General features: G+C 39.1%; 1 protein-coding gene across 1 annotated transcript; it reads left to right on the top strand.

The window, feature by feature from the left end:
• Positions 1-10,352: 10,352 nt before the first annotated feature.
• LOC131331222 (subtilisin-like protease SBT3) lies at positions 10,353-12,906 on the top strand. Its single transcript, XM_058365107.1, has one exon. The coding sequence runs from the start codon at positions 10,423-10,425 to the stop codon at positions 12,691-12,693; it is 2,271 nt and encodes a 756-aa protein (XP_058221090.1). The 5' UTR covers positions 10,353-10,422; the 3' UTR covers positions 12,694-12,906.
• The last annotated feature ends 8,567 nt before the right edge of the window (positions 12,907-21,473 follow it).

Here is a 21,473-nt window from a genome sequence, read left to right as displayed (position 1 = left end):
CAATGGTATTGACATCGTTTACCTACCAAAAAGACCAGTCGGCCAGCCGACATGGCCATTGTTAGAAAAAATTATAGTAGTTGATAAGTAGCAGCAATATTGATGATATCTAAGAGATGAATAAAGTAATGACAGCTTGTTTGTGTTGTGATGCCGGCTTTCTAAATTTTTTTTTATCCTTTGTAATAGACCGACGATTCAAAGATTAATAAAAAAAAAAAAATTTGTACAAAAAAGAAAAGAAAGAAGAGATTTGTTTAACTGATAGGCTTCTATGGGCTTACTTTTCGCTTTTGGCCTCTGTAATCAAATGAAAATGCACTTTGAAAGAATTCATTTTGTGGATAGGGAGTCAAACACCTAAAACTAGGAAGGGAGAAATGAAACATCCAAACATGCCCTCAATTTTTACAACCCGGATGACGAATATACCCCCAACAATTCGAGCAAGGACTGCCCCTTGTCGTTCAATATATCCGGCACATTTGTGCTCTACAAACCCTACCCTCGTTTTTGTGAGCGCACCTTTTAGAACAGAGAAGTCTGGAGGTTTAACAGTTCTTGCCGAACAGAGCGCCATTTTCGTCGATCTGCAGCCTTATTTTTCCATTCCCTTTTATTATCTGTGATACGGAATTGAAACTATACTGGGTTTCACTTCCATGTGGATGGACTAGGTTCTTGATGAGGTGGTGGTTAACATTAATCTACTTTGATATCAAAGTAGGTAATAGATTCTGGCATATGTTTGAAATTCACTCTACCTAATGAACAAATATTTGGATGTACGTGTTTTGCCCACAACTGCATAATATTCTTCAATCTTGTTATGCACGCCAGATCTCGATTGGCGTTGTATTCTCCTTAGATTGGAAGGTCAAACACCAAAAAAAATATACATAGTCAAACGTAATATGAAGCTACGCATGTAATAAATTGTTATTTTTGAACAACTAAGAAAATTTATTAATTTTTGAATGGATCATATACAAAGGCTAAAAGGAAATGGTTATCAAACGGCATCACAACCGACGAGATACATTTCCACTAGGTTAGCACCTCTGCCTTGGACATATTCTCAAGATTTCTTTATATGCGTATGATGAGCACCTAATATTGTAGATATTTGGTGCGACTAGTCCCATTTTATGTTGTTTTAACTTGCATTTATCTAGCTTTTATTTGATACTGCACGTAAGGTGTGTTTTTAGTGTTTTCAGGTAAAATGTGCAAATAAGGCGCATTTCAACGCCATGGATGGCTCAAGTGCTTCCAAGTACCCGAAGACCCCGTCGGCCCCTTAAAATTTGTCTAAGTATGGAAAAATAACTTTCTGAAAAAGTATCGATTTTCGAGATTAAAAATGGCGGTAATTGATCCTTGAATTTTTCTAAGAGTAACTACAAAGTTACAAAGTTTTATTTGAAGAGCAAGGTCATGTTTTGAGCCATTTTCTCTTGCGAAAAATGTAGAGTTTCCATTTTACACTAAAAGTGGGGGGTTGACATTTTGATTTAATTAGAATCTTCAAATTCTGGTAATGCCATTGTTTTCAAATGGGGGGTACTTTCTTATTTTCATTAAATAAATTAAAGTAAAGAAAAGGTAAAAGAAAGGTTTAAAATGTAGTCTTTACTTAACTTTAGAGAATGAAAATAAGATGTTGTGGAGGTCCGGGGCCGTCGGGTGCCAAGTCTTGGAGGCTGGCCTGAAGACTGGAGATAAGCTCTCCGTATCGATACAGCCTTAAGCTGTATCGATACGCGTTTGCTTAGTGGGAAGGCAGGTTTTGTTGTATCGATACGACCTTAATCCGTATCGATACGGAACTTCGCAGCGTGGTATCGATACTTTGCGTAATCTGTATCGATACTACGAGCTTTCAGCTAGATATTTGCTGCTTTTTGGACCTTCCATTAATGAAATAGTTGCTACTTATAGTATGTTTCTAAGATATTTGTTGGGAGAGAAATTGAGTTGTATAAATACTCTTCTCTCCCACTTTATGTAAAATTTACTTTATGTTATAGGTTAGTTTTCTCTCTAGTTTTTCTCCATTGTTGTTCTTAGTATCAAGCTTCAATACTTGTAAGTTTAATTCCTAGTTTGATGTTTTCTCGTTTATTAAAGTTGTAGCTACGCTTTAGATCTTTGTGAATATCAAGTTTATTTCCGTTTTTATTTGTTAATCATGATTTCAATTCTTAGCATAATTTCTAGTCTTTTCAATATGTGTGAGTAGTCTTTTGGCTAAGTCTTGGGCTACTATTTCCCAAAGACTTAGGTTGTTATTTGATTCTCAAACCTTCGGGCTTAAAATCATGGTTTTCGGAATTTCATTAACCTAGCCATTTTGGTCTAAGCGAGGGGTGTTAACTCCTTGGTTTATCGTTTAGTCAAGTGGTCTTGGCAAGCGACATATTGAGGGCTTGTGGCCTCCTACGTGTTAGATACATTAGCAAAAATAGGTTGGTTTAGCTCCGATTAATCACATCTTTCGATAAACGTAGTCTTTTAAAGCTAAATCTTCCGAGTGTAAGTGCGCGGTCGTGCCTCTCACTTGAGTTATAATTGAGAATCGGTAAAGGCCTTTGTCAAGGGATAGATGATCCATAGGCTTGCCTCTTTTAGTTCATAAAGCACTTTTCTAGTCTTTTGCCTTAATTTTCCACCGTTTTAAAGCAAAACCAAGTTGGCCGTCTTAAACACGACAATCCACCATATAAAACCTACAATCCGATTAAACTATTTTCGATTCTCTGTGGGTACGATCCCAGTTTTACTGGTTTATTATGCTACCGACGACCTAGCCCTACGCTTGGGATTTTCAACCTTATATTTGAAGGCGAGGTTTGAAGGCGAAACAGCGTACACAAGACAGAGAATTTGAAACTCAGAATTATATCTTTTGTCTGAAGTGGATAGACCAAGCATCATCTTTGGGTTCTAAGGATAAAGGATAGAGAATCTCGAGAACCTCTTGGCATCCCCTAATAAAATCCTCTTGGTGTTTTTTGCTATGTAACCTAATTAGTATAATATTAGAATCTAAAATTAGTAAGTGCCTGCTTGGCTGCTTGATTTTTGCCTTCTGGATTGTGCAGTTTTTGCTTTTGGGTGTTTAGAGTTGGCCAATCTGAGAATGCATTGTGGTTTAAAATGCAGAATCTAAGAATCAACTCAACCCTTTCAGACGTAAATGTTTCCATTTCACAAATATTTGTGTTCTATATTTGAAAGTCTCCAATACTAGCCAAGCTGGACCGAGCCAATTGATTTCAATTTCAGAAAACCCAATCCAAGTTACTTCAAAGTCCACACCGCATCCCATTTTAGGCCCAATGACTAAACCAATTCACTTTGAAAACCCATTTCATTGCAGATAGAACAAGTCGCCATGTATGACCTGTTACTTAGCAAAGACAATTCAAAGGTTCCCTCACTTAAAAGTTGCAGGAATGGATGCTGAATACGCATTTGTGACAACTATGTACTGGTGCTTTGCTTGAGAGCATCACTGGATCTCAGGGCGGATATTTGGGGTCCGATATCAAATATAGTTAGGCCAAAATACGACTTTGAAATCATTTGACCAATTTTGCCAAAACAATTGTACTGTACAAGTCAATTTGGCTATAGAAATTTGGCTCTAACAGTTTGAGATAGATATGTACCATCATACCACAGAATAGCTTTAAATTCAATAAAGTGCCTAAAAAGCTATATTTTTCTATTTTACCTAGTTAACTTTTTTAAACGCACACTGCACTAGACTCTATAACAGCAATATCCCTAGCCTCCCGATCCGCAATTTCCTCCTCTCCATTTCAATAATTTTGTTTAAATTAAAGCTCTTACTCCCTCTAAATTTTACCCCAGGCACTAGATGTTAAAGAAATAGAATTCCACATTACTTGGGAGTGGAGTGGGTGATCACTTAATAACATTTGGGACCTCTTCACTCATTGCCAATTGGTTTTGAGATGGATATAAAATTTCTACATGGTATCAAAGCGGGGCCCGTTCCACCCCACATTTTAAAAATCTACAATCCACACCCCACGATGATAGACTAGCAAAAAGGCTGCACGATGATAGGACCCAAAAGTGGCCATATGTGACAGACCTCAAATGCGGCTGCACGTGAGGGGGGATGTTATGGAAATAGAATCCCACATTGCTTGGAAGTGGAATGAGTACAGTTGGGACCTCTACACTAGAATCCATCAACTTGTGAGCATTCTTGATTAAGACAAAGTTCCTATACATTGTTAATATCAATGGAAGATAAAAGAAGAAGAAGATACCTCATTCTCTTTATTTTTAACATTGGACGCCTCTAGCCCAAATTCAAAAAGGAGTTTCTTCCACGTCACTACTGTTAATTAACATTCGTTGCAGATGTTACAAAGTTATAATAGTCATGTTATGTGATTTGTATACAAATGTCCTTACAAATTTTTTTTGGTTGCCCCTGCCCAGGGGTTGCCCAAGACCAAGGACTTGTGGGGCGTACCTCGGGGCCGACCCTGTGTGCATACAACACAATCTCAAATACGAAGGTGTATTGTAGAACTTCACATACAATATGTGTCTTTTTATGCTTGAGCATAAGAGTTAAGAGTTAACAAGATGACTTAATCTTCATGCAAGCCAAATTAAAGGCCATTAAACTCAACACTCAAACCTACCAAGGATTATATAGGATTTGTAGGAACATCCCTCCAAACATAGTGTAGTGGCCCTGAATAAACGGGCTCGGTCTGACTCCAAGGCATTTCTTATTCAGCACCTCGGGGTTGGTCCCTAACGCCTGCTGGGGCATAGCTCTGGGAAATTCTGTAAGAGCTTGGGCAATCAGGGAAACGTTGCTCGGTATATAACGGCATGACGACGCACTACGCTTCGGACAACACCCCTATCCTCGTGCATCCAGTATACTCGAGCATGTGTGTCATCATGACGTAGGCTGAGGCAGTTATGGCAAGAGGATCATCATTAGGGCTGATCCGGCCATGTGCTCGGTAACCACCTTATCCCATACGTCGCCTATGATGTCACTCAAGGCGGTTACCTGAGCGTATCCTTCACGCACTTGCTTGGGGACCAAGCAAGGCAAGGTCTATAAAAGCAAGGGGATTCTAATCTAAAGAGGTATGCCATTCTACCCTAACCTTAGACCTACACACTTCTCCCTAGATCTAACTTGATCGTCGGAGGGTCACTGGGCTTTCATAGCCCTAGTGACTTGTTGCAGGTCCGGCGGAGGGCGCGTGGAGCAGTGGAGGAGGAAACCGGAACCCACTCAGGATAATGATCCCGATTAACCGAACCCCTACACATAATTAAGAAACATAAACTTATATTTTCAAGACGATAATTAATTAATAAGACCTAAGATTTTACTACAAAAACTAGAAAAGACTATTTGAACAACTCATCGAATCTTCAAATGACGAAACGACACTAAAAACTGTGTGAATAGATACTCATAATAGGAAATAAAAGACATGATAAGAAGAATAAAAATATGTCTCATCATTTCTAGCTGCTTCGTTATACATTTCCGCATCAGATTGTCTCATGCAATAACTTGTCTCATGGGGTTTCTTATTTTCTCCATGATACGACAACATTTAACTTTGGTTATCTCCTAGATTGATTACTAAATGCCAAATGGAGAAATATTTAGGCCATCAAAGTGGGCCTAGAAGGAATCATTGAACTGTTTGTTTTTTTTTAAAAACAGTCCGTCGGAAACCTCCAATCGTTGCTTCATTGTCAAGATGACCAGGAAAATAGGGTGCACCTCCAATTGTTGCTTCATTGTCAAGATGACCAAGAAAATCGTTGCTTCATTGTCAAGATGACCAGGAAAATAGGGTGCACCTCCAATCGTTGCTTCATTGTCTAGATGACCAGGAAAATAGGGTGCAGAGCAATTCGTCCTTTACATGATCAAGGACCTCCTAAATGCATGCCAAATTTTGTTTTGTTTTGTTTTGTTTAATCTCAAGACATCCCTCCAATATGCATTCTTTTAGGAACATAAATCTTGAAAGTCAGAATAAAAAACATTCTCTTCACACGACACTCCCACCCCTTTGGCTAACGTTCATGGCTGGTACTTCTATCATCTTTGGTCCTCCACTGCCAGTTTGCTATGCCGGCCCCTTTCCGTAACCCTCCTCTCCCATTGTCCTCTGCAATATACTACGACTTTCTGTTACCACAAATCTATAACCTTGGAAGGTGTGTGTCGAGTAGAGTTAGTTGTTGTGCCTTTAGAATCTCCCAATAACCGGAATTTTCGCCCAAACATGGTTGAAAGGAGGGACCATAGGTATCATACTGTTCCTGAGTTTTCCAAGAATAAAACAAATTTGACGGGCTAATTTTCCAAGAATAAAACAAATTTGATGGTCCTTTGGCTAATTTTCCAATGTGGACTGGAATAAGAAGTGGAAAGGGATCGAGAGACGGGAAAATGCAAGCTAAAGAGGCAGATGCAAGATTTTAGTTATGGAGTGACAAAAACGTAAAGAATTTTTCTTTGTATATAAAACACTCTACAGAATAAATATTTAGTTTGGTTAAAAACTTATCAGACCTAATTTGTTATGTTTTATTGAGCTATAAGATTTACTTATTTACAAATTTAAGTCAATTTTTATTTTTTCCAGGCTTGTAGTATAATATAATCCCACAATACAAAAAAAAAAAAAAAATTTACAAAAGAGTATACAATTAATTTAAGTGCATATTTTGAACCCCCAGGTGGTTCGCTTAAACCTCCTCAAAATGGACAGGGGATGCTGCAAAGCATCTCTCTGCAAGTGGTGTCGAGCGACCGTTCATCTCGACACGGACGACTGTGATTGAATTTGATTGTCCCATATAAATTCGAACTGTCCATTGCTCTGTTAAGATCCGAGCCGTCGATTGCCGAGATGAACGGCCAGATCGGTCGCTTGCTTGCTTTGTAGCTAGCATATATTACATCACTTTTACATACAATATGTGTCTTTTTATGCTTGTGTATGCAAATTATTAATTCTTCCATGCCCAAGTCGAAAGAAAGACACCCATATACTATGATTAGTCAACATAAATTGACTTAGAATAGCAACCCATAACGATGCTAAATTAAAACCGCTGGGAAAATTTGGCTCAAGGAAGAAAATGACTGATCAAGGGCGACAGATGACCAAACAATTCAAATCTTTCTTTTCCAAGAAGGTTCCCTCTTTCTTCTTCTACCAGCATAAGTCAAAAGTTTTTTGGTTCACTTATATTAATAGTAACAATTATTACTTTGTATGTTGATCAAAGGGATTTCGATTTAAAACGTTTAATCTTGTGGTTTGGCCAAATTAAAATAAATACGTAATATTTTTTTATCGGCAAAAGTAACATTTTATTAGGGAAAGGGAAAGGAAGTCCAACCAATTATACCACAATCACGATTCTGATGGCACCACCATTGATGGATTTAGCTATACAGCTGTTAGCCTAGGAAGTATTGTGCCACAAAATTTAGCAATTTTTTGTGTGTGCGTGCTCAATAACAGAAATAGAAACTCAAATATCTTTATTCCATTGAGTTAGAAGCTCTTACACGTCCATGAATGCACATGGTGGTTTCCAAAGGGTTTTGCCCTGATTAAAAACCTTGGCCAATAATGTGTGGACCAATTAAAGCTAGCCACGTCATGTTTGCAATATTAGCCAATTCTTATTGTTTCGTTGTTTCTATCAAAAAACATTCCAATCCAAATAAGATGAAAGCAGTGAGACAATAATTTTTCCTTCTCGGTCTGTCCTTGTCCTTCTTTCTAATCTTTATACCTTTCAGAGATTAATAAAATTCTTTAATTTACTGAGATAAAAATAAAGAAAACCAGTGGGATAGTGTTTTGTGTCCTCTCTGGTACTAGTCGTTCTAATTTTTTAAGCTTTATTTTTTCTTTCTAGGACTTAAGTGTGACCCTTTTTTTTTGAACGGCAAAAAAAGGAATATTATTGATAGAGATACTGGAGTACAAAAAGATAGCATTCCAACGTGAGAGTAACATCGCAATAATGTTGGCACCCTATCTCACGACAATCGTATGCTATTCAATCCCGATGATTGACAAGAGATCAATTCAAACTGAGAACAACTTAAAAGAACTCCCAATTATCAATTGGATCAGCCAAGATAGGTAAAGAAGCATGATGCTTCACCAATCAGCTTTTCCAAATAGTTGCATAGTCCATTCCCAAACAATGTAGAAGCATAATCCAATCCGTTAATGTAACATGGTCATTATAATGAAGTATCCAAATCCACTCAATGCTGTAAGTAGATAGCCATGAGCTCCCATACCATACCATATCAGCAGATTTCACACCAACCGTAGCAAGATATAGCAGAGTTTACTAAGTGAGTCCCCAAATAGAAGTCAGCAAAACAAGGCTGTATCCCTTTTGGAGCAGTACTGACATTCCTAAGAGTTCCTAATTTTAATGAGATCCCCTCCTAGGCACCATGGCCCAGAGAACAGTGTTCTCAAGTTTAATGGTCTTTCTCATAACATCCTTCTTCCATAAATATTGACCAAAACACATGGAAAGTACTAAGAAAGAGCACCTCTCATATATTATTATGAATTTTCTTGATCCTCCAGTTTCCTCGAAGCAATAAACTTTTGAGTTAGTCCACCAGCAGTTCCAACAGCATCTTTTTTCTTCAAATGTCTTTTTTATTCTCCTTTTTTCTCCATTTTGGTTAGTCCTCTAACACTTTTGGTGGGGGATACAAGTCTTTAAGTGTGACCTTCTTTCTTTTCGACACTTGCTCGCCAGCGATTATACAACTCAGCAACAAGCAGTTATCGACAAAATTTTTACTGCACTTACATCAAGATCGAAGTTTGAGTTTCACCATGTGCTCCAAGCATTACAATTACAAAAAAGATTCATCCTCGTTAAGTACCTACAAAAATTAAAACAACAATTTTTGGGCGACAAAATCGTGCTAGTATTTACCTATTGAATTAACATCATGGTGTTCTCGATCGGTTTCTGTTCCATTTATGGGTGCATTTTCCACTTAAGGCTTGATGGCTCAACGGGGGCAGACACATGCCAGGGTGGGTGTCTGGCCCCTACAAAACTCTAAATACTTCACTAATTATAGTACTATATTTTTATGTTAATTTGAGAAAGTAATAGGGGATTGGTGGCCTTCGAGTTCCTTAGGTGAAAAACATTCTTAACAATTCGGTATACATGTGAAAAAAACCTCTAAAATTTTAAGTTATTTACAATCTTTTGGTCATGTGTATAAAATTTTAAGTAGCAACATATATTAACGAATATATTTTTTGTTGTCAATATAGAATATATGTGGTTCCGGGTTCGGACTCCGATTAAGTACAAGTTATGTATCTCTGTCATGCAATAATGCAATAACTATCGGACTAAACTGAAGTGACAACCTATGGCCATTCTTCTCTACACATCTCGAGGAATTTGAAAGTGTTGTGTACTTTCTCTTTCACCATAAGCACCCTTTTCTTTTCTTTTCTTTTTTCCAGATCTTTATTCATCTAAATATATCGTACTATGATTCTATCAATTCATTTTTTCGCATATATATGAATGGGTAATAAACGTAAATTTCTTGAATTAAGGACAAATATTAAAGGGCGCGCAATGATAAAAAAGATGTTCCCATCTAGTAACTACCTTGGCCATCCAGAATAATTTATGGAGGTAGTATACATCAGATTGTTTTTCAATATCATTTTTAAACCATTTGTCAGTAAAATTACATTTGAAAGTTAAAATTTTTTGGTGGTTCAAAAGACAGATCAAAATGGGAACTTACAAAGTGTGGTTGGTTTCTTACTCTCCCTATCAAGCGAGAGGTCTTGAGTTTGAAATCTCATGAAATAGGTGCTAAACTCTCGTGGTAACTGCTAGTAATAAGTGAATGACCAGCTCCTAACTTCCAATCGTTTGGGGGAAAAAAAAAAAAAAGACTCGAATCATTAGCAACATTGGCATAAGGTTGGGTAGGCCCTAAGATTTGGGGGTTTATTCCTCTCTAAGATCTTACGTTCGAAATCTTTTAGGTGCTATCAACTCTTTTGGATTAACCCTTACAGGGTTTTTCTTGGACTTTAATTGGGGTTCCTAGCCTGTAAGTAGACGATAGAATAGGTCCCTAGAAGTAGTCGAGGTGCGTTTCAACTGGCCTGAACACCCAAATTATTAAAATAAAAAACAAAAAGTATCTTATCATAGTCCTGTGGACAAAGTAATGGACAGATTGGAAAACTGGAAGAGGGCGAATATCTTGGGTTTCCGTACCTCTTGTTTTCTCTATATAAGCCCTCATCAAAGTACTCTAAATTCAAACAACACATATCGAAAATGGCCCCTCAATTCCCCTTGTATGTTTTCCTCCTTTCTTTAACAATCCCACAATTCATATCCACTTTGGCCGAATTAGATAATTACATTGTCCACATGGACTTATCAGCCATGCCAAAAGCCTTCTCTAGCCACCACACTTGGTACTTGGCCACCATTTCTTCCATACTGGATAACACTAGAGCCACCACCACTACCACCACCACTACCTCTTTGTCCTCTTCCTCTAAGCTCATCTATGGCTACAGTAATGCCATCCATGGTTTTAGTGCTAGTCTCTCTCCATCTGAGTACGAAGCGATAAAACAATTCCCGGGCTATGTTTCTTCCTATAGAGATATGCCGGTTAAAATCGACACGACTCACTCGACTGAATTCCTTGGGCTAAAGTCGGAGTCGGGTACGCTGCTAGCGGCAGAACAGGGAAAAGGTGTCATAATTGGGGTGGTCGACACGGGGATATGGCCAGAGAGCAAGAGCTTCAACGACGATGGAATGACTGAAGTGCCCTCAAGGTGGAAAGGAGAGTGCGAAACTGGCACCCAATTCAACTCATCAATGTGCAACAAGAAGCTTATTGGAGCTCGTTTCTTCAACAGAGGCCTTCATGCAAAATTCCCCAAATTGGCCTTTTCGATGAACTCCTCACGGGACACCGACGGGCATGGCACCCACACTTCTTCCACAGCAGCCGGGAACTACGTCGAGGGCACGTCATATTTTGGCTATGCTTCGGGAACTGCCCGAGGTGTGGCTCCGAGGGCTCACGTGGCCATGTACAAGGCCTTGTGGGACGAGGATTCGTACTCATCCGACATCATTGCCGCGATTGATCAGGCGATGATAGACGGCGTTGATGTTCTCTCCCTCTCCTTTGGCTCAAATAGTGTCGAATTGTACAAAAACCCCATCGCCATAGCTACGTTTGCAGCTATGGAGAAGGGTATTTTTGTCTCTAAATCGGCCGGAAACAGGGGACCCTACAATGCGTCACTCCACAATGGGATCCCTTGGGTCCTCTCTGTTGCTGCCGGTACAGTGGACCGCGAATTCCAAGGGCTTATTACCCTTGGCAACAATGTTTCAATCTCAGGCTCTTCTCTTTTTCCAGGGAATTCAAATCCATCTCAATTCCCACTTGTTTTCAAGGGTTTCTGCAATAATACCGAGGAATTGAAAAATGTTGGGCACAAGATTATTGTGTGCCAAGACAAGGACGATTCCCTAGGCGAGCAAGTTTACTATGCCCAAAATTCAAGTGTGACCATGGCGATCTTCGTTACCAACACGAAGGATTTGGAATTCTACATTCAGACCACATTTCCCGCAATTTTTCTCAATCTTGAAAAGGGAGAGATTGTTTTGGACTACATCAAAAACGGTGACGACCCAATGGCGAAAATTGATTTTCATCAAACGCGACTCGGGACTAAACCAGCACCTAAAGTGGCTAGCTATAGCTCAAGAGGCCCATCCCCAAGCTGCCGATTTGTGCTCAAGCCTGACCTTATGGCCCCTGGCTCATTGATCCTAGCCGCATGGCCTCCAAATATTCCAACGGGGGATTTGGCCACCGGGCCGCTTTTCGGTCAGTTCAATATCTTGTCGGGCACGTCCATGGCCTGCCCTCATGGTGCAGGGGTCGCAGCGCTTCTCAAGGCGGCTAGGCCCGATTGGGGCCCAGCCGCCATTCGTTCCGCCATGATGACCACTTCTTATTCGAACGACAACGATTTCAACCCGATTAAAGACCTTGGAAATAACGACAAAGTTGCTACTCCTTTAGCCATCGGGTCCGGCCATGTTGACCCAAACAAGGCGCTAGACCCCGGTCTAATATACGATGCGAACATCACCGACTACGTGAATCTTCTTTGTGGATTAAATTTCACCGCAAAACAAATACAAACCATCACGAGGGGGACTCCTTATAATTGTTCAAACCCGACTTTGGACATCAACTACCCTTCTTTCATTGCATTTTTCAACGCAGATGCGCCCGAAACTGTGCAAGAATTTTCTCGTACGGTGACCAACATTGGAGCAGGAATGACGAATTATATAGCGAAAGTGACACCAATGGAGGGGTTCATACTTAAGGTTGTGCCTGAGAAACTGGTTTTTAGAGAGAGGAGCGAGAAGCAGAGCTACAAGGTGAGTATTCAAGGACCGAAAACGATGAAGGAGGGTACGTTGGCGTTTGGGTATCTGACTTGGGTTGAGGTTGAGGGTGACCATGTGGTTCGAAGTCCGATAGTGGCATTAAGTTAGAGTTCATAAGTGTTCAAAATATTTACATGTGTTTAGCCCGCTTATAAGTTTGAGAGTCTGCTACACATAAGTTTAAGAGTCTGGCTACACATGAGTGGACGTGTTGAATGTATAAATAATAAAGTTGTCCATCTCTCTAATAGCTTAAGCTTTTAGATGAGTTGATATTAACAATCGAATAATAAGTAGTGAGAGAAATCGTATTCAGTGTAATAATCTTCCATCAATATTTGTTCTTAAACTGCATTGTCGTAGACAAAGCTCACGGGAAGTGTCTCTACAATGATCATGGGATGTCCACGTTACATTATTTGATAACTCGAGCGTTTGGGCCGAGTCAACTTACACACACTTCTATTAATTGTGGAGGCCTAATTTCACCGCCCTACATTAGACTATTTGAATAAGAATAAAGCAGCATGCGTAAAATATTAGAAGAATACTCCACACGTGCAACATGATAGAAGAGAAATTTTTGGGTGCCAAGCGGGTACCACGTGGCGGTACCCGCCGGCGATCAATCCCAGTTTTCCAAATGAGTTTTGGACAGGCTAGATTTATACCTTCTCTCTCCCCCACCTGATCACTCTCCTCTTTTTCTCTCTCTAAAATCACCACCATTGACAGATTTAGCTGTACAGCTGGTGTTCCACTAAGTCTTCTTAAAAAATAAATACTTATTTGCATTTTTAAAGTGTCACACTCCACCCCGGGCTAGCACTCTAATGAGCCCAATCCAACGGGAGGATGCAACTTCAACCACCAACCAATTTATAAAATATAGGTCCTAACAATTAAGTTAATCAACTGTCACTTTATTAATAACGCAAAATATAACGTTCTTACAAATACAACAGAAGTCTCAAGAAAACATTAAACTACACAACAAACTAATATCAACATGAGCTGCAACTAGATTTCTTAATTTTCTATAGTATCTCACCAAAACTTGTCATGCCTCCCTGACATGCTACCCTAAACGAGGGTACACCACACGACAATCAGCAGTGGATATCTATAACATCTGCAAAATTGAATTCCAGAATGAAATCCAGGAGTGTTTATGAGACATGAATGCAATTCCATATTAAAGGTACAGCTAAAAGATTAATCTCAACTTGTTAACAGTTTATCGAGAAATTAAAAGCAACATTGGGCACACAGCCAATAATTTAAGGCATAAAAGCCTTTTGGCATAAAGCCAATCACCGGGCACACAACCAATAACTTAAGGCATAAAAGCATTTTGGCATAAAATCAATCATCGGGCACTAAGCCAACATTCAAGTTCAATTCAATATAAAACAACATCTATGAATTAAACACTCACCTTGTACTCCAAAAGAAAGAACAACTTATAGTTTCAGTGCTCCTTGATTCACCGACTCGTCACCTATCCACAAGCCAAACATTTTAGTATAGAAATATTTGAAAGGCTTAACAAATGTAAAACATAAATAAGTTTACCAATTCGCACCCCAAACCAAGAATCTCACAAACACACACACACAATCTAACAGAACCACTGATCAAATTCTGACTATAGTATTTTGTAGGTTTAGAGTTAGATTCTGAGACTACAAACATTAGAAAGTAGACATCAATCTCGATATAAAATTTTCCTTAATCGGAGTTCGAATGACCAAGATACGCTCAACTGAAGTTACACATTTAAAGCAAAACTTATAGTTTTCAGCAGAACGGTCTGTGTTCAAAACCTCATTAATTAACATCAAAAGGATTTTAAGGAATTTCCAGTTGATGTCTGGCTTGAAGATAAATTTTTCAAAGAGTTCCTTGTGTGGTATTAATGTCAGTCATCAAGATGTGCTCCCATTTGCTCAAATGATGGTGTGCAAAGTAGAAGTTTTGCCAATCAAATATCTTGGTTTACCGTTGGGAGCAAATCCAAGAAGTGTGAAAACGTGGGAACCAGTGATTGATAGAACTCAAAAGATATTGAGCTTATGGAGAAGTAGAGCTATGTCTGCTGGAGGAAGACTCAATCAAATTAATTCCAACATGACCAACCTACCTGTGTACTTTGTGTCGATCTTCAAGATGATGGTGGCAGTGGCGAAAAAATTGGAAAAGCTGCAGCGTCAATTCTTTTGGGGCGATACTATCGACAAGAAGAAGTTGCATTTCGTTAAATGGGAGAGTATAACAAAGAAGAAAGAAGCTGGTGGTCTAGGGGTGAAGAGACTTTTGTAACAAAACTTGGCATCGCTGGCTAAATGGTGGTGGAGATTCAACAAAGACGACAACTCCCTGTGGGTGAGAGTGGTGCGAGATAAATACAAATTAGACCAGAGGAGTTGGTTGCCACACCGTCTAGTGAGAGGTTCAGTTTCTACTTTGTGGAAAGATATTTGCTCAATTGGTGATCTTGGGTCAAGTATTGGAGGAATTGTGCAAGAGGGTTTCGAAATACATGTTTTTTTGGGTCAGAATACATATTTTTGGAACCACAGATGGTTAGGTCCCCAAACTCTTAAAGAAGCATTTCCTAGACTATTTTTGCTATCGACTCAATAGGATGAGGTGGTTAGTAACATTTGGGACGGGACGGGAAACGAAAATTGGGGGCTGATTTTTAAGAGAGACTTGCGTGAAAGGGAGAGCCGGATGCTAACAGATTTGATAATAAGATTGCAGTCTTATCATATGGATCCATCTAAACCTGACAATATGCAATGGAGATGGACACAAAATAAGAACTTCACGGTAAGGTCGGTATATGAGCAATGGGAAGTGCATACTCAGGATAGAAACTTGGGATCCGTGTGGAGAAACTTATGCCCCCCAAAGGTCGAAATTTTGGTGTGGAAGGCTATTCAGGAGAGGTTGGCTACAAGGTCTGTTCTAATTAGCAAGAATGTTGCCTTGAATGATCACTTATGCCCATTTTGCTCTCTGCTTCTGGAAACCCCCAACCATTTATTTCTTCACTGCCAATTCTCTTGGTTTGTTTGCTCTCAAATTTTGGATTGGTGGCACACCAACTGGGTATGCCCATCCTCGGTTGCGGGTCTCATGGGCTGGTGGTTCGACAATAGCTATCGCAACTTGGAAAAACATATGTGGGAAGTGTGTTTTTATGAACAATATGGTCCATCTGGGTGATGCGGAATGGGTGTATTTTAAGAATACGACTGTAAGCACAAAGGAGGTGGTGGACACAATTAAATTCAGGGTGGCCTTGTGGATCAAAGTTAAATTCAATATTAGGTTGTACTCCGTGGAGGATTTTAAAATGTTTCTAGATGGTATTCAATTGCTAAAATTGTAATCTGTTTTGGCGTTTATCATTCAACTTCGTGCTGGATGATTAACGCTTCCCCCTCCCTCGGTTGAGTTTTGAGCAACTGTGCTCCTCAGCCTCCCCTCTCGATGTTTCCCTTCGATCTTTATAAAACTTCCGTTTGCTGAGTAAACAAAAAAAAATCACCTACTCAATATTTTCCAATAATTCCTACACCAAAACATCACCAATTGATCAAGGTTTTTCAGATCCATGAGAACCCATAGTCAGTAACACATTCAACTATGATAAAATTGATGAAAAATATAGCTCCAAAAGCTACCCAGATTTCAAGAATTACCAAACTATTAACTTCGGAACAAAACTGATTTTGTCTAGAAGGAATTAAGGCACAAACCTTACATATTCAGAAAGGTATGTAAGTCTAGTTTCAAAATCAAGAAACGGTACATAAAGCCGATACCCGAGCTAGGAGATATGTTCGTTTCTTCAATACGTGTCGGTACTGTCAGGACATACACAAATCTGACAGCGGTTTGGTCTGTGATTTTTATCTTTTTCCACACTTCATATAAAATTCTGAAATTTTTATAGCATAAGCTACACACATAGAGGCATCTACAGTAAAAATACCAGAAATTTAAAAAGTTGAGCAATTAATTTTCTAAACAATTAATTTTTTGATTCACAGATGTCAAATCGTTTAAAAAAAAAAGGAGAGAACAAATAGTCATATCTGTGGAGAGAGAACTGGAGAGAGGGCTAGAGTCAGGGAGACATGAAAGAGAACCGGAAAGAAAATGATTAGGGAGAGAGGGAGAAATTCGTTAACACAAAATTTGACTTAACCAAAAATTTGTTCAAAATTCGTTATTTTGAACAAATTATTAATCATTACCAAAATTCATTCACTCAAAAGGCAAATAAATCTTTACCGAAATTTGTTGTCCACCCAAAGTCAAATAAATCATTACCAAAATTCGTTCACCCAATCAACGGCTGGCATTATAGCATGAGAATATATTATCTTACCCGATTTATAGCATGTCATTGTATTTTCGAATAGCATGTCATTATATTCCCCAATCAACGGCAATATTTGGAAGAATCATTACCAAAAATCGATTTCGGTCCATTGTTTTTTTTTTTTGGTCGGGGTCGGTTCCTGGCTACATTACCCCAAATTGAGTGGTTCAGTCCCAAACACTCCAAAAACCGAACCGAACCGACTGATTTTTATCCCTAAATATGATAAAGAATCAACATATACATGCACTAGCGAATGCCCGTGCTTGAAGGCATGGCGCATCATATTTTGAAGACAACTAAAGCTACCGGTCGAACAATGAGCAAAAGGAGGACACGTTGAAAAATAATGGGTAGAAACAAACTAAACTTTAGTATATGTGCAAGACAAATTGAGGTGCAAATAATATTCAAGTTTTACACAAATTTTCAAAATCCATAAATCACCCAACACACGTGATAAAAATTAACTACTGTTAAATATATTTTTGTAAAACATAACCTAACAAATAAAATGTCATTATGAAAGTTCCAATGTTTTAACAAAGCTTTTATCAAGACGACCTCATTATCTCTTTGCCAGTCCTCGACTTTCCTACATAAATAAGATTAAAAATTATTAAATTCATCACAAATAAATATGAACTGGCAATGAAATCAAAAAAGGACAACTTATCACCCCTACAATAATTTTAATTGTTTATTACCTTTGAAAATGTGCTAACACTCTTCTAACCAATGAACTTTTAATACAAAAGTCACCACAGGGGCACAATGGTCAAAGCATCCAAATTTTGGACCAGGAATAATAAACACGTATGGGCATTCATAAAATTGAGAAATATAGTCTTTGAGCATTTGCACCCCATTATCTTGGCAGAACAAATAAAGGTATTCACAAATAAAGGTAAGGGCATTCACAAATAAATGTATTACTATATTATTTAATTCTATACAGTGTGATTTATGTACAGCTTTTTAGTATTTAACTTTAACATTAATTTCTTCAAATATGAGGGGACACATTGTAAGATGAATTCTGCCTTCGTATCCTTTACCAAGTGTAGGTATAAAGCAATAATTGTTCATTCGAAAATATTGTAGTATTTTTGAATAGTATATATATTTTCACGTCAGCAGGATAAAAATCGCAGTTTATATGGTATACACAAATATGCTTGTCGTGGAAAGAATGCTTACCAATTACGTGGTCGATTTCCATATTCTGCTCTACAACTGCTATCTGATGATCTGTAGAGGTGTCAAATGGGTCGGGTCGGCACGGGCACGGCACGAGCACGACACGTTTGAAGGCGGCACAGCACGGCACAGGCACGGAATTAATCCTAGCACGGCACGGAACGACACGGTCGTAGTGGGCACGCGGCACGACACGGGCACGGGAGTGAGCGGGAACGACACGGGCACGGCACGGAAATTGGCTTGGTACGACACGGCACGACACGGTCTTAGACGGGCACGGTACGGGCACGGCACGGAAGTGGAATGGGGCACGAGTCACGGCACGGCACGACACGGTTCTAGACAGGCACGGCATGACACGGCACGGGCACGGGGCACACGGACACGGAAATGAGGGGGCACGGCACGGGCACGGGCATGGCACAGAAGTTGGTCTGGCACGGCACGGTCTTAGACCAGCACGGCACGGAAATAGGATGGGGCACGAGTCACAACATGGTTCTAACTAAGCACGGCACGGGCACGGGTACGAGCACGGAAGTAGAACGAGATTTTAGTTGAGCACGGCACGGCACGGTATCGGTTCTCGTCGTCAGACGTCAGGCATGGCACAGCACTAGCCACTAGGCATGGAAAAACCAAAAAAAAAATTTGTTATTAAATAAACAAAGGATTTTAGATTATAGTTTACTTTATTTGTATGTATTTTTTGATAATCCAATAATTTATTAATCTTTTCCTTTTATTTAAGTAAAATAAGCTTTTAAAATATTTTATATGATTAAGAAATTTTGAATCAAAATTCAAACATGATAATAATAAAATACACCAATTACTACACATATACTAATATACATTATGTTTTATCTAATAAAGATTTTTAAAAAATACATAGAAAAAAAGATGAAAAAAAACTACTTTAAAAAAAATGGTTTTAAAAAAATAATCTCTATGGGGTTCGAACCCATGTTCTTGGGAACTTGATAGTTGACACACTGACACACATCTCAAATCACCAAGGCCAACAATCTTTTTGTGCTTATAATTAGAACAAGTAATATATATTACATAATTAATAATTCTATTCTATAAAAACGAGCCTCTTGTACGCTAGCCACACGATTGCGACACAAATATGATGATCCATACTGTTCATTTTGTTGTTCTTGGTGTTTTAATCTCTCTCGCAAATTTTCGGGTCTATCGGGTTTTGGAAGCCCTTTCATCAGGACGTAGATTTATTAATAGAATTTTTTTTAATGTGCGATTAAGTATATAACGATAACTAATTTACTTCATTTTTTGCACGAATGATATAATCACTCCCACATAAAAAGTAGACGGTTCCGATTTTCAAAAAACAACTCGGACGGCCATCAAGTGGTGTATTATAGGACTTTAACGAGTTTAGAAGCACCGAATGTGTTCTGATCACGTGGTTTCCGACATCCGATTATCACCTAGTCAGAGGAGAATGATAAATAATATAAGATCTTAAATTGTAACGGTTTAGATCGAACATTTGAGAAAATGAGTCTACAGCTATCTTTCAAATCTATACATCGAACTTATTTGGTTCTAAACTAATGTATTTCGCTATAGTTTAATGTGCACTAGCCACACGATTGCGACACAAGTATGACGATCCATACCGTTCATTTTGTTGTTCTTGGTGTTTTAATCACTTTCGTAAAATTTCGGGTCTATTGGGTTTTGAAAGGCCTTTCATCGGGACGTAGATTTATTAATAGAATTTTTTTTGCTATGTGCGATCAAGTATATAATGATAACCAATTTACTTCATTTTTTGCACGAATAATATAATCACTCCCACATAAAAGGTAAACGGTTCCGATTTTCAAAAAACAGCTCGGGCGGCCCTCGAGTGATGCATTATGGGACTTTACGAGATTTTTTCTTTATTGAGTGCATATGCATTATGGTGCAACTGTCGCACATGATCAGGCACAACACTGGTATAAATAGGAAGAGATGAGACCGAGAGCAACCCTAGCAACCCCCTCTCTCTCTGTCTCTGTTATCACTCTCATCTGACCTCTCAACGTCTCTCTCTCAACGTCTCTCTGTCTCTCAACGTCTCTCTCTCTCTCTCTCTCTCTCTCTCTCTCTCTCTCTCATACACTCAGTCTCTCATTGTCTCTCCCTCTCAACGCCTGAGGCGTTCTGCCGTTCTCTCTCTCTTAACTCTCAAACAGTGATAGTCGGTGACTCGGTGACCACCGACCGGTTGTGACTGTCTTTGCCGGTTCCGTTTTCGGCGGTGAGTTGGTGACCGTTTCTGGTCTGTTGCTGTTGCTGTTCAGCGGATCTGCGACTCAAACGACTCAAACCCTAGATCTACAACTCGATCTGAGTTTGCCCGACTCGGCGACTCACCTCAAGGAAAAGCCGAAAAGGTATGATGCAAGTCAAAGTATTTTGGTGTGGTCTGTATGGTTGTGTTCTCAAGTAGTACTACCGTGCAATATTTACATCACACCTGTTACAAATAGAACCTCATTTGAATGTGCTACCTGATCCACGTGATTTTGGACTGTGGCTTATTCATTTCAGTAAGTGGGCTGAAGTGGATGTTGTGGCAATTTATGAAGGCCTTAAATGGCAACATGATGTTGCCCCCGCTTCAGTTTTTGGCTATGATGTATTTTCTTAACTAATATGCTGAGCCTTGTGGTCTGTTTAGCTTCACTTAACTGAAATGGATGTTGCCTGCATGTGTTGTGGTGTGTGTGTGTGTGTGTGGCAGTGTGGTGTGTGTGTGGGGCAGTGTGGTGTACTGGTTGGTGTGTGTGTGTGTGTGTGTGTGTGTGTCTCCTTTAGTCTGAAATGAATAAGCCACAGACACAACCCCAGTTTTGGCTAAGTGAAGTGTGATTGTGTTGCAACTTATGAAGGCCTTAACGGCAACTTAACGTTGCCGCATCCATTTAAATTTTCGGCTATGATGATAAAAAAGAAGAAGTAATGTCTGAGCCGTAGTGGTATTGTTATGAACTATAATTCTACGAAGTGGTGTTGCAACTTATGAAGGCCTTATTGGCAACTTAATGTTGCATCCATTTCAATTTTCTGCTATGATGATTATATCTGAGCAGAATTCTATTTTCTTGTTCATTTGGCTTTCATAATCTTGTTTTCTGTTGCTGTTGGTGCATACCTGGCTTGCTGGTTCTTGTTTTCATCTATGATGGTAATCCACTGCCTATTATGGGTTCCTTATTGATTCTTTATATTAGAATTGTTTCCATTAATCCTGCACATGTTG

Source organism: Rhododendron vialii, chromosome 6a (assembly GCF_030253575.1).
Source record: "Rhododendron vialii isolate Sample 1 chromosome 6a, ASM3025357v1".
Lineage (NCBI taxonomy): Eukaryota > Viridiplantae > Streptophyta > Magnoliopsida > Ericales > Ericaceae > Rhododendron > Rhododendron vialii.
Note: the sequence above shows the minus strand (reverse complement) of the source record. Positions and strands in the feature narration are given on the sequence as shown.

What these genes read in the sequence shown, in the direction of transcription:
- LOC131331222 (XM_058365107.1), top strand. Translation starts at nt 10,423, where the DNA reads ATGGCCCCTCAATTCCCCTTGTATGTTTTCCTCCTTTCTTTAACAATC.